Source organism: Vanessa tameamea, chromosome 12 (assembly GCF_037043105.1).
Source record: "Vanessa tameamea isolate UH-Manoa-2023 chromosome 12, ilVanTame1 primary haplotype, whole genome shotgun sequence".
Taxonomy (NCBI): Eukaryota; Metazoa; Arthropoda; class Insecta; order Lepidoptera; family Nymphalidae; genus Vanessa; species Vanessa tameamea.
In genome coordinates, this window is record NC_087320.1 from 9890909 (window position 1) to 9904717 (window position 13809).

General features: G+C 31.6%; 1 protein-coding gene across 1 annotated transcript; it reads right to left on the minus strand.

Moving 5' to 3' along the window:
• Window positions 1-1631: 1631 nt before the first annotated feature.
• On the minus strand, window positions 1632-2505 carry LOC113393120 (probable sodium/potassium-transporting ATPase subunit beta-3). The gene has a single exon (XM_026629834.2). It carries the CDS (start codon window positions 2336-2338, stop codon window positions 1640-1642), a length of 699 nt encoding a protein of 232 aa, XP_026485619.2. The 5' UTR covers window positions 2339-2505; the 3' UTR covers window positions 1632-1639.
• Between the last annotated feature and the right edge of the window lie 11304 nt (window positions 2506-13809).

Genomic DNA, 13809 nt, shown 5'->3' on the forward strand with positions numbered 1-13809 from the left:
TTTATTTAATGTATCACAGTTATTATTTCAAATATGATTATAATTATAAGTTCTAACTAGCTTTTGATATCCAGTGACTGAGATAGGTATGTATCAATACGTTAGTTTTTGATATAAACACGTCTTTCTTTTTATAATGAAAAGATAAAGTCACAGGGAAATTGAACACAATTTTATCAAAAAAAAATACATACTGCTAAAGTGGTAGAATGATAGAGAATTACTTTGTATTTATAAAAAGTTTTGGTTTCTTGATTACAATAAACTTACCAATAAAAAAAGATGTCTAAGTTACAAAAATATTTATCAACGGCAAATATATTTAAACATTTATTTAATTGTACAACACAAAATATTTATTGTACAAAAATCCAGATCTACTAAAAACTTTGGTAGTTCAAGAAATAATTTACATTTATAACATGAATATGCAATTAATACATGATATACTAAAACCACGAGATAAAGTGAGAAATTAGATACTGTCTATTTAAAAGTATTTACTACATTTTATAGGATAGAAAAATTACGCTTTATATTTGGAAAATAATGGTAAGTGATACACAAAAGCTTATGGCGCCAGCTCACATGGTTTTATGTTTTCACCATAAATTACAGATTCAAGCTAATGGCAAAATCGTGTATGTGGAGGAGGTACAACAAAAAATACTTAGAATAGGATTACCAAAATACGTCATCAAGCATTTTATTACAAATATGTGGTGTGTAATATCTATACTATTGTTGAACGAAGACTGAGTGACGTGGCTTGGGAAGTGACGTCACCGGACAGACGACGTGGCCTAAGAAAATTTAAGACGCGCGCGCGGCGAGGCGGCCATCTTTGGTTGACTTAAGATAGAGAATTGAGTAGTCGGTTGCATGTTAAATGAGTTCCTTAATGTTTTTGTCATTTTCTAAAATATAATTATAACTTTGTTAACTAATGAGTACTTATGTATATTTTTTCAATATTTTTGTGAATGATAGATTATAATACTGATATTATAAATTCAAAAGTAACTCCGTCTGTCTGTCTGTTATCACGACCAAACCACGGAACCGAACCAATTTGATGAAATTTGGTATGAATCAAACTTGAACTCCAAGAAAGGACACAGAGTATTTTTTTTATACCTAAGCCCTGTAGGCAAGCAAAGCCAAGGACGACAACTAAAATAAAGCGGATTCAATAAATCAACAATATTCAATGCAGTTTCCCAAGGATCCAATCTTTATTTTTATTACATACAAAACTTTTTCATTTTATGCATGCAAAAATTTTAATACAATTCTCCCAACACGTAAAATTATAATTTCTGTAACTCTCTGAATAATTCAAATTTATCATCCTTAAAATTTTACACTGTCACTTCTGAAACCGTTTCAAGCGTGAATATCTAAAATATTCACATCAACGCGTATAGGACATATTGATATTACATAAGTGAAAACTGGGCAAGCCCGACTGTATTTAATAAGCTAAATTTAGTAAGTTGAAACGAGTTAAAATAAAATAAAAACAAATTAAATTCTGTTCAAGTTTTACTGTCATTTAAATTATTTTATCATTAAAAAGGAAATAATTACAATTTCTGAACATTGAGTTCACCGAATCCCGTTTAGTTTATTTAAATTATCATAAATGATCTATTTTCTTAGGTGTGACATATAACATGAATTCAATAGTTGATACTCCTTCGTGATGCCATAGTTTACATTCCAAAGCCAGCGATATCCCCAACGTAAAATCAGAAATCTGAACCGCTATCAATGGAGAATCAGTGCTTTTAGTCAAAGGAAACATATTCGGATCAAATCCTGGTGGATCTGGATAATACGTGAGTTTACCCAGATGTTCCTTATCATATGAGTGAATCCCATCACAGTGTAACCATAATTTCTGTTCCATTTTCATCCATTCCTGCACCTTTTTTGGAGCATTTAGCTTTTTCGCTATATCTGCATTCATTGGTTTTACTGACCATTTGAGTTGTTTATTTATTCTTAAAATGATACAAGGGCTATGCCCATAACCGTATGGAGATGAGCCACATGCTCCCAAATCTGTAATATTCTTAATTTCCCTTTTCTTCCTTTTATTAAGTACATCTGCCACCGCGTCAACATACTTCGCGTAATCTTCTGGGTCATTTCTGTACCAAATAACAGGTAAGCTGTTCAATGATGTCGGGGTTGCGGATAAACCGATCCCTTGGGTTGAATAGGTTAAGAGTTCAACTTTGTCGATAGTTTGAAAGTCATCCAAAAACTTGATTAATGACAACGAACCAAAAAGGAATATCAACGTATACGTACTCAGGAAAATCAGATACATGATGGAATAAACAATAATATAGAACCAACTCTTACCACTCCTATCACAAAACAAGTTATTTTCTCTGTCGTACAAATAGTTGCAACAGCTCTTTCTCCAAGAGACATTCTGTTTCGTAACATTCTCACTGCTTCCTATAGCAGCCGGTTCCTTCGACGATCCGGGGACGGGTAAAGAAGGGTGTTTGTCTGAAATGTTTTGGGATCTTCCGGTCAATTTCTTAAACATTACGCTTATAACTTTCTATATCTACATACAAGACATATAAAATACGATAATAATGTCACAATACTGACAGTTAGGATTTGTTTCAAATCTATGTAGCTATGGATACTCTTGGACGAATTATTTATTTTACATATTTGAGCAAAAAGTTATTACTATAATGCCTGGATATAAAAAAAACGGTTAACATCATATAACTGACAGATATAAATTGTTGTTAGTATAAAAATAAATTTAAATGATAAAATAATTTCAGTTCGTCCACCTCTTCATTTGAATAAGCAAATTGAGTTAATTTACTTAAACTTTCTCATAAGAAGCATTTCTAAGCATGAACTATTATCTAAATTATTTCCTCAACCTTTATTATTTTAATTAACAATATAAAAATATAAATATTTTAATTGTTACTAATTGTTACCATCTATTATAACATACCATAAAAAAGGTGTAATTTACACATGACTCATAAGTCTTTTCGTCCAGTTCTTAAACGTAACGCTTAAGAGAGTCCTATCCAGAACGAACCAGAGGATAAAAAAACTATTAAATCAAAATTATATCATACAGATTGTCAGGTTGTAATTAAGACCTCTAATTCAAATTAAATCCATGATTCCCACTCATGAAGTTTGTATCTAATAAAACTTCAACTAGGAATCATAGAAATAGGATTTAGTCGAAATAATTTCTAAATTTCTTGGAATAATGTCACCAAATGGGTTTATGTTTTTTATGTTAGTGGTCACCACCTCCCATAGACATTGCCGCTGTAATAGATAATAACCATTCTCTACACCTGTTGTTCATGTTGAAGATGTTATGTCCCTCATGCCTCGTTTTCAAGTTTCGTTTCGTATATTTAAATTAACTATTTAAGAGATGATATAACGTTAGCAGTTTATTAAGTAGAACCTGCAAAGTGTTTAAAAAATATATTTCGCATAAACTTCAGTGTAAGAAAGTAATAAATGCCACTGTTTTATTATACTTTTGTTCAATAAATTCTAAAAGTATTCATCTGTGTTAAAGTTAGTCTGCTAACGCAGCTAAATACCAAACTAAATGAAGACTATACACATTCCTTATACAAAATTTGAAGTTAAATTCACAAAATCTACTCACCTATAACTAAAAAATCCGCATTTACCTCATTTGTCTTCTAGACCATCAATATATACAAAAAAAAATTACTTGGTGGTAGGGCTTTGTGCAAGCCGGTCTGCAAAGGTCACTCACTAGTCATATAATATAAAAAATACCGCTCGTCACGACACCTTTGAAATTAAAGGTCTTATTGATTTGAAATTAAGCAATAGTAGGCATTCCTTTCACGACGTAGATGCTGACTAAGATTTTTGAAAACTTCAACTTTTAAGGGGAGAAATGGGGTAACGTTGTATGTACGAAATCTGGACATACAGCTACGGTTTACAATTGTGTTTAACTGTAACATGTATTTAACTGAAATCTTGAGGTTCTGAATTTTAAATCGGGCAATAAAAATTTACTGAGTATTTCTAACTTCAAATTGTATTAAAGTTAATTCAATGATCCTGCTTGTTTATATTCTGTTATTAATTGCACAAAATATCCTTTTTAATTTAACCTGGACGCTAGACAAGAAATACATATGAAAACGCAATTTAAATATTCAAAGCGGATAGAGTCCCTCCTAAACGAGAGAGTTAAAAGCAATTGTCAATTTCCTTTTTTACAGTCAGTTACCTTTTTATTTTATTTCTGAACGTTTTTCTTTAGAAATTTATCATTTAGGCGGCATAAAATATTTTTTGTCTGTGCTATTTAAGTACCTACTGTAAGGAATGTTATTTTTATTTTTCATGTTATATATACTAGTAACAATTATAAACAAAGTTTTTTTTTTTAATTTCGTGTTTATTTTAGACACAAACGGCTACCAAGAGGTATTCTGTAAGAAGAAAATCGAAACTCACCGCTGAACGCAAATGTGAAATATCAGAATATGGCCTTTACAATAATGATTATAAAACAAATAGGAGACGCGTATTAAAATGGTGTATCGCCGTAAGTCCATTTTTAACATTTTACGAGTGAGATACGAAATAAATTCTTACAGAATCGATATAATAATGACAAATGTAATGTAATAAATTATATTTATACATTTAATTATAGACTAACAATAATTTAATACAGAATTATATTGTGAAATATATGTAGGTAAAGACAAAACAGTTCAGTGCCTTATTCTCTTCTGTTTGTCAACAGTTCACTTTGTGTGTTGATAAAAAATTAAACAAATTTATTATTATTTGCATTAAACTGGAAAAACTCGATACAGTTTTGTTTTCTGAAAAATTACAAATATTAGTGTCGTAAGAAACTCATCAACCCTTTAAGATAAATTAATCTATAGGTTTAGTCAATAGAAAACCTTTTTAATAAGTTACTCAATAGCTCGCGTACATTAACGTGACAAAAATAAGTACCACTATTATTAAAATATTCAAAATAAAACTGAATACCAAAACACACAATTTGTTTATGTTAAATAGCTTTAAATCACTTTTACAAGTTAAAATTTCTTCCATTACCAAATATAAGGATGAAAGGCGCCGTGAAAGTCGCAATTTATCAGAAATTGCGTACCGATTGTCGAGTTCAGCGTCCGGAGGGCGGGATGTTATTCCATAGGAATTGTTATACTAAGCTAATAATATAATAATCCTTAGTGAATATTAACCGAACATTGTGAGTTCCAATACGAACAAGCTGTACTGATTTGCTTAATTCGTGTTCATTGATCTGTGGCGAAAAAAATATAGGAAGAAAAACATGGGGCCAATTCTACTGAGTTATAAAAATTCCGATAAATTTCCGATGTCATTCTTGTTATGTAATTGGAATAGGAAAACCACTTAAGGGCAACGATTATGTTTCGATTCGAATAAAATTACATTTTGTTAGTAGAATTAGCCCCCTGCATGTGTCGGATAAAAATCTAACATATGTGTATAGAATACTCTTAAAATGATCTTCCCAAGAGCAGCTCAAAGCCCAGCCGAGGGACAAGCCAAGCACAAGCTGTAACTATCGTTTGTTTTGGTTGTTTTTCAACTTAAATGTATTTAAAGGTATTTTATGTATTTTCTCCAAGTTTATCATATCAGAATAATGTCTTTAGATATCATGATATCCATTGTCAGGTCATTATATTTAATATAGAAATATATATGTCTGATGTTAATTCGATATCTATAAATCCTAATAAGTAATAAATTAGGAAACACGACGACTAAACACGAAAACGACGACGCGACTGCAACGCTTACATTTTTTAGATTTATTATTTTGATGAAATAGACCCAAAAGTTCAATATAAGAGACACGAACAACCTTATTTTCGTCTTTACAAAGTGTCCTTTAAGATATTTTATTCACATTTGTATTTTTTTTTAATTTATAGCCTTTATTAAAAACATGAACATAATACATTAAATGAAAAACATTAATCGCTTTTTAAAGAATAGAATCCACTGGAAAACAGTTCTAAGACTAAGGTTCAATATGCGATAAATTGTAATTGTAAGGTTTATATTACATCGCAGTTTAATATAACATATACATACGATGGCAATGAAGACTTCCAATTTCCACACAGCGGTAGAGCGTCGCTGTATTATCGTTAAAAAAATGGAGTTCAGAAGCCCCCGTACAATGCATATACAGTTCCTTAAAATACAGCTTTAGACACGGTCTAGTAGTAATGTCCTGACCCGACCTATTTCAACCACGGAGGTTAAACTCAAGGGAGACCAGATAACTATGCATGATATATTATGTCACAATTGTGTGCACAAACACAGATGCACTTTCTATTGTGCACCCTCTCTCCCATAACTTGATTTGATGGCAATTCAGAAACAACGGCTTTACGTGTACAAGATACCTTGATCTTTCTGACAGATGTAAATTTTTCTGATCGACATAACTTTGCAATGACGAACATATTATTTTCTTAATTTAATGATTTTAAAAATTGTAAAAATATTAAAAAAAATATGTATAATACAAAAGTACCTAAAGCGTTCAAGTGTTATTCGAAAATTTTAAGGCTTTTTCTATTATATATTATTGCTTCAAAGTAAAATTTAAATAGAAACACTGAAAATAATAGACACTTGTACAATGTTACATCGGTCGGACGGCAGAGACGCGAATAACAGGCAGTAACTGCTACAAATATCGATTACAAAAATCCTTATTAAAGATCACTGTTAAGTTAGATTCTGGTCTGTTATTGAGTATTTTTCGACGTAAAAACTCAATAACTTTTTTTCGTACAATTTTTTTTTAACCCTTCGGGAACTGCGGCCTTATATCTCGTTACTAAACCAACGACGCCGTTAAAGGCTAGAAGTACTATGAACTCATTGCATGTATCACTCGTTAAATATTGAAAACCGAATTATGGTGACGTTCTATTTCTATAATAATAATTATAATAATCAACGTTACAATACCTCCTCACATTTTACGATTGCGTTCTGCGGTGAGTTCATTGTTTGTTCTCACCGTAAAGCTGTTCGTTCTTAATTTCGCAAATAAATTAAGGAGTAATTTATAAAACAGATCTTTGTATATCTAGTCAGTCAATCGGTAATATAAGTTAGTGCATGCCGATGCTATTTTGTGTGTATTTTTTATTTTATATTTGAAATCTAAGCGACAATGTTTTGTCTGTTCCACTGTTGACAGGAGGGCTGGTTCGTTTTTAGCCCAGAGGATCGGAATTGCGATTCAACGGGGTGCTAGCATTCTTGCCTTTCATTAATTTTTAATTCTTATTTGTATATATATTTAAGCACTTAATGTTAACTTAAAAATAATCAATGTGGTGATTGTGGTGTAATATGAACCTTATATAAGAATTTAGCTCATTCGCTTATCAGCTAAATTCTTATATATGGTTCGACCGTTTCGTCCGCGAAATAAAAGAAAATTTATTATTATGTTGTCAGCGCGACACATTGTCTAATCCCATATTCGTTTCGGTTTCAGCTCGATTACGAAAAACAGAGGAGAGAAAGAGGGCGCAACAGTGTCGTTACATTACGAAGCAAATGTTTTCTCCTCAAGCTAAAAAGTTTGCTAGTACAGCGACAAATCCAACATTTTCGATTTATAACTTAAATACTTCAAGAATCGTATCGAATACAAATTCCTTTGCTTAGTAAAAGAAATATAGTAATGATTGTTAATGTAACTTTATCAAATAATGAAAATAAATGAGCTGATAATTTGAGCTAAACTGAGTTTATATACTAAAATATATTTCAAAGATGATTGCTATCAAAGATTATTAACGTGATATCGATAATGCCTTTGAATATTTTAAACAGATTCTTATAGAGCATCTTCCCATCCGGTTACAGTTCTAAGGAATTTAGAAGGTTGCCAAAGTATTATTTTATAACAACAAAAAAATATATATGAAAAATCTTGCTCGTAAGTGGAAGGATGAAAGCCTTTACTTACTATAAATAATAACCTTTTGTAACCATATTATATAGCAGCCGTCTATAAATATTCCCTTGCTTAGGTAAAGCTTTCTCACCTTTCGATAAGAAGGGTTTGATGCTCATCCCACCACTCTTATACGATTGATTCTTCGGGATATTATCTTTGATACGTGATAAAATTATAAATATAATATTAAGTTCATGAAAATTTAGTTTTGATTCCAAAAATCTGGTCAGAATTCTTTTCAACTATTTGACCATTTTACATACATACATTACATACATTAACAGCCTGTAAATTTCCCACTGCTGGGCTAAGGCCTCCTCTCCCTTTGAGGAGAAGATTTGGAGCATATTTCACCACACTGCTCCAATACGGGTTGGTGGAATATACATGTGGCAAAATTTCGTTGAAATTAGACACATGCAGGTTTCCTCACGATGTTATCCTTCACCGCCGAGCACGAGAAGAATTATAAACACAAATTAAGCACATGAAAATTCAGTGGTGACTGCCTGGGTTTGAACCCGAAATCATCGGTTAAGATGCACGCGTTCTAACCATCCAATCCATCTCGGCTTCATCATTGAGCATTTTATTTCCATATTATTATTACAGTCAAATAATGAAGCGAAAATTTTCAAGATCAATGTTGATTACTTAATCTTAAATTTTTGTTACTTTTATTCCTATGATTCTTAGCTATCTACACTGCTTATCTCGCAAGTCGATATTATCTTGAACGCTACAATATCAGTCAACACATACCATTTCGATTCAGTTCATTGAGTTCATTGACATTCTTATTGTGTTGTTTATAATGACATTGTTATTCCTACTTTATATGGCTGATGTGTATCGTACAGAAATAGAAGTTAATTTAATTCGTCTCCAATATCAATGCTCTCTTTAGCTCGTAATAAAAAGACAGCTGACAGAACATTAATCACTAATAACCCCAAAGTATTAGGTCCAAGATGTCATATATTATTTTATAATAAATTTTCTTCTCAGTTATCATTCTGTCATAAGTATTATTTATCAATACTAAAGATGTTTATAGTACGAAGTTTTAAAGAGGCCTATTTTTTTTATAGCCAATATCTCTGTCCTGTCATTATTGAATACCCAGATCTACATGCATAATTATGTAGGAAGTAAAATAATGTAACAGGTTTGAATCTAAGTCCATTACGCTACTCCAATGCAGTTTGGCAAAATTTCATTGAAAGTAGAATCATACAGACTTCCTCACATAGTTGTCCTTCACATCCGAGCACGATATGAATTATAAACAGAAATTAATCAGATGATTCATGATTTAAGTGGTGCTTCCGTGAGTTTGAACCCACAAACATCGGTTAAGAGGTTCTTATGCCATCTTGGTTCTCGGTTCTATATATCCCCATATTATTAAAGTACCTCTACAATGTATATCCTACTACCCTTACTTTCCACCATCCTGCCTTTGAAAAGGCTTATCGACGAACTAAATCTTAGTTAGTAGTTGTCACATGATTTAGACATAGGTACTATTCAAAAGGACTTCATTGACCTCCTTCATTTGCAGTCCTCAAACTTTTTCTTATTATTAACAAGCGAACCCGCCTGACAGATATTGTTCTATTAAAAATCCGATGGAAAAATATCTAACTTTTTTTCGAATTTCCCAATTTTACTGGTAACTTTTCCAATTTCACTTTCCCAAAAAATCTAATCCGGACTATTATGATCACTTAAAAAAATAATTATGCAAATTCTTTGAGCCGTTCTCAATCGATTCGCTTACCAACGAACAGCATTACATTTTTATCTGCGTAGATTGTATCTCTACAGACATTGGTGACTGTAACATTTACTGAATTTTTGATACGCTCCATAAATATTAGTTTAATTTTAAATGTGTTGTAGACATATTTTAACAACACCATATTATAATTTTTTATATAAAATTATTCTTACTCATTATTGTGTCAGCACTGGTCCTCAAATTAAAACCATAACTTATCATTTCCTTATTTGTGACAAAAAAAATAACATACACTATTTTTACAGACCAGAAGTGAAAATTCCTTGTAAAAAAATTAATACTATATGACTTTATAATAGAAAAAACAATATAATGAATTGCTTTAAATGAATAATAATTAATAACAACAACCGACTAATAATAAATTTTCTATGAAGCACACTCCTCCTCACCATAATGCAAGCTCTGAGACAGGCGATCGCGCGCTCTTTTTTTAATGCATTGCGCTACAAGATACTGAACCATTAGGCGGTTAAACTATTATACATATAATAATAATAACAGTACATACTAGTAGTAGTATATATACACTACTACATACGTATTTACGTAACGGTATACAACGTAATCACCATTTCTCTAGAAGTTTAATAAAGTTTCATGAACATATAAGGACAATATAATATTTCGTGGGAAATCTCATTCCACGCGAATACGTAACCTCCAGCGACTATCTAATAATCGTGAAAACTGTACTCTAGAATAGAAACGTTTGAACCAAATACCCATCGCACATTGTGGATGATTTAAAAATAAATATTTTAAGATAAAATGAAAAATTTTAGTGTAAACACTAAACGGTAAAAATAAACGTTAATGGAATTTCGAATGCTTTAAACGAAATAATAATTCTAAGCTTTAGTATAATTCATTTCGGGAAATAACTCAATGATTACGGTTGTATAAAGTGACTGCCGCTTTATGTCCCACTTGTGGTCAAAAGCTATTTCTGTCTCTTTCCTTCTTCTTACGTTTGGATCTAATTCCTTCACGCTACTCCAGTCAGGGCTAGGAGATACTTAGAGTAGATTTTCATCTAAAATATACAGCTTTCCTCACGATGTTTTTCTTGAGAGATTACCAATGAGATTAACATTAGGCGATGATTGAATATGATATGATATGAGATGAGGTTAATATTATAAGCAAATAAACACATGAAAAACACAAACACAGAAAATAAATATAAAAAGAATCAATGGTCCTTGCCTTTAATAGAACCGCGGTCTTTTGTTTCAATACACATGTATTATCTACTGAGCCGTCTTCGCTTGGTTATTTTGCTATCAATAAATTGCCAAAATGTTAAAAATATAAGATTAACAGCCTGTAAATTTCTTTCTCCCTTTGAGGAGAAGCTTTGGAGCATATTCCACTACGCTGCTCCAATGCGGGTTGGTTCAGGTTTACTCACGATGTTTTCCTTCACCTCCGAGCACGAGATAAATTATAAACACAAATTACGCACGTGAAAATTCAGTGCACGAAATCATTAGTTAAGATGCAGGCGTTCTAACCACTGGGCCATCTCGGCTCTAAAAATATAAAATAATATCAAAATCAAAATATTATTTATTCAAGTAGGCTCGCAAAAGCACGTTTAAATCGTCATGTTACAGTGTTGAATTAAATCTAAAGCTACCACCGGTTCGAAAACTAAATTCTACCGAGAAGAACTGGCAAGAAACTCAGTAGTTACCCTTTTCCACCATTTCAATTACAGATTGTAGTCAATAATAATAAAATTTTGATATATATTGCCCAGAAGTCAATAAATAAAAAGTCCACGCTCTTTTATATTCAATATAATCTTGTATTGAGTAATATGCCTTATTTATCAAGCGTTTTTTTTAATAGGCAAAGTTAAAAATAGCTGTGGAATCTTATTATGGAAACGAATACCGTGGATATATAAGATAGTATTATAAAATATAGTACAATAATAATAACAGTCTCAATATCGTTGTTACTCTTTGCCCTTCGCTATCCGGACGTTATTTGTCTTTTTCCCTGGAGCATGATAAGCTAGTCCACAACATGACGCCAACTCGACAAGGATGGCCTTTCAAACTAATGCATAGTAGCAATATACGTTTAAAAATAATGTTGGAGTCGCACATATGAATAAAAAATAATGCCGCGATCGCACACTTTAAAATCTTCTTGTACAATGTTCTAAAGACAAAAAACGCGTCTATTGACACGATATAATTGACACGGTATAAACTAAAGATCAATTAAATTGTATTTTCGATTGATCGAGTTTAAATCACAATGATTATAATGAGTATCAGTTTAAAAAATTGTAAATGCGTGTATTTTTTATTTCGAATCTGTAGACAGACTGAAAAATGCACCAACTAAGGGTAAGCTGTCACCACCATTAACCAGCTCTCATAATACCAATGTCTCACTCACCCTTTAAACAAAATAGAAGGATATATAATTACTGTCCCGCGGTAGAATATGTGATCAATGGGTAGTACCCAGACGAGCTTGCACAAAGCCCTACCGCCAAGTAAAATTAAATATAAATATGCTCTTTACGGGGTCGTTTATTTGTTATATGCAATGTGCACCAAACAATATTTATTTGGAATTGTCTCATGAAAACATAGCAACATTTTTTTATAAAAAAAAAAAAAATATGCAAAGAGAATGTTATAAATAAAAAAATATGGAGGATACAGAATTACGTGCGGTGATACATTACAACCTTACAAAAAAACGTCCATATAAATCAGCTGCGGACATATCAGCTGTATATGCCGCATTCAATGACATATGTTTATTCCACATACACATCGATGAGTGCATTTAAATAATCAATAAAAGTACTGTTATTATTTATTAAAACTTCAAGTGAAGTTTACCTCTTCCAATGGGTAGGGGTAGAAATGACAATTCAACTCGTAAGGTCTTCAGATTAGTATCTAGGTATTTTTTGTGTTGTTTTAGGTTATGGGCTTACAAATAATCTATTACTAATATGACTGCAAAATTAAATTCAGCCTGTAATCTCGACAGTACCGTTCAATCTCCTTGGTGTCTTTTCCAACGCCCGTGACGTTGACAAAATATTATAAGGCCTATCGGCATAAAAAGAAGACACAAAAAAATCTACAGATATACTTAAATAATAATAACTATACAATTACCTACCTAAGTATATTTTCTTACAAGTAATTTTCCTATATATCTGAAACTACTGGACCGATTTTAATGAAACTTTCGCTGTTCCCAAAGTTGAATAGTACCTAACTTAAATATCTAGATACGACTTTTAGTTTTCGAGAAATTCGTGGAAAAACATACATACAAACATACACTTACGAAATTAAGCACACGTAATTGGAAGCCTGAATGGATCATCATATTCAAATATAATGACAATTCTAACAATGTTACATACATACATGTCGAAATGATAACCTTCTTTTTTTGAAGTCGGTTAAAAATGGAGTTCTCATTTCTACCGTCGTAGAAATGTAGATACCCAACTCTTATATCATTATTTAATTTAAAAGTTTGTCGCTAAAACTGAAACTAAAATGTTGTTATATTACTTAATTTATATTTAAATGATGGAACGTTTCTTCTGTACAAAACATTATTTTGCTAAATTCGATTCTTTTACTGGTTAAATACTAGTAATATTCACGGTATTTCGTTAAAATATTACTTGTCACAAAAAAATACGCGTTTTTACTTCGTTCGCTAGGATTTTGTCAATTTACATACTGAATAATCGGTTTCGCCATCTATCAATCGGCCCTCCAGCCCAGCCATAGACGTCGAGGCTGAAATAAATATTAACCATTCCTTACATCACCAATGTGCCCTTCTCAACCTTGGGAGTAAAATGTAATGTCAATTGTGCCCGTAGTTTGCTGTTTCCGATGAGTGGGTGTGACCTACCAGACGGGTA

Coding starts and splice junctions, on each gene's coding strand:
- LOC113393120 (XM_026629834.2), bottom strand. CDS start 2,338: ATGTATCTGATTTTCCTGAGTACGTATACGTTGATATTCCTTTTTGGT.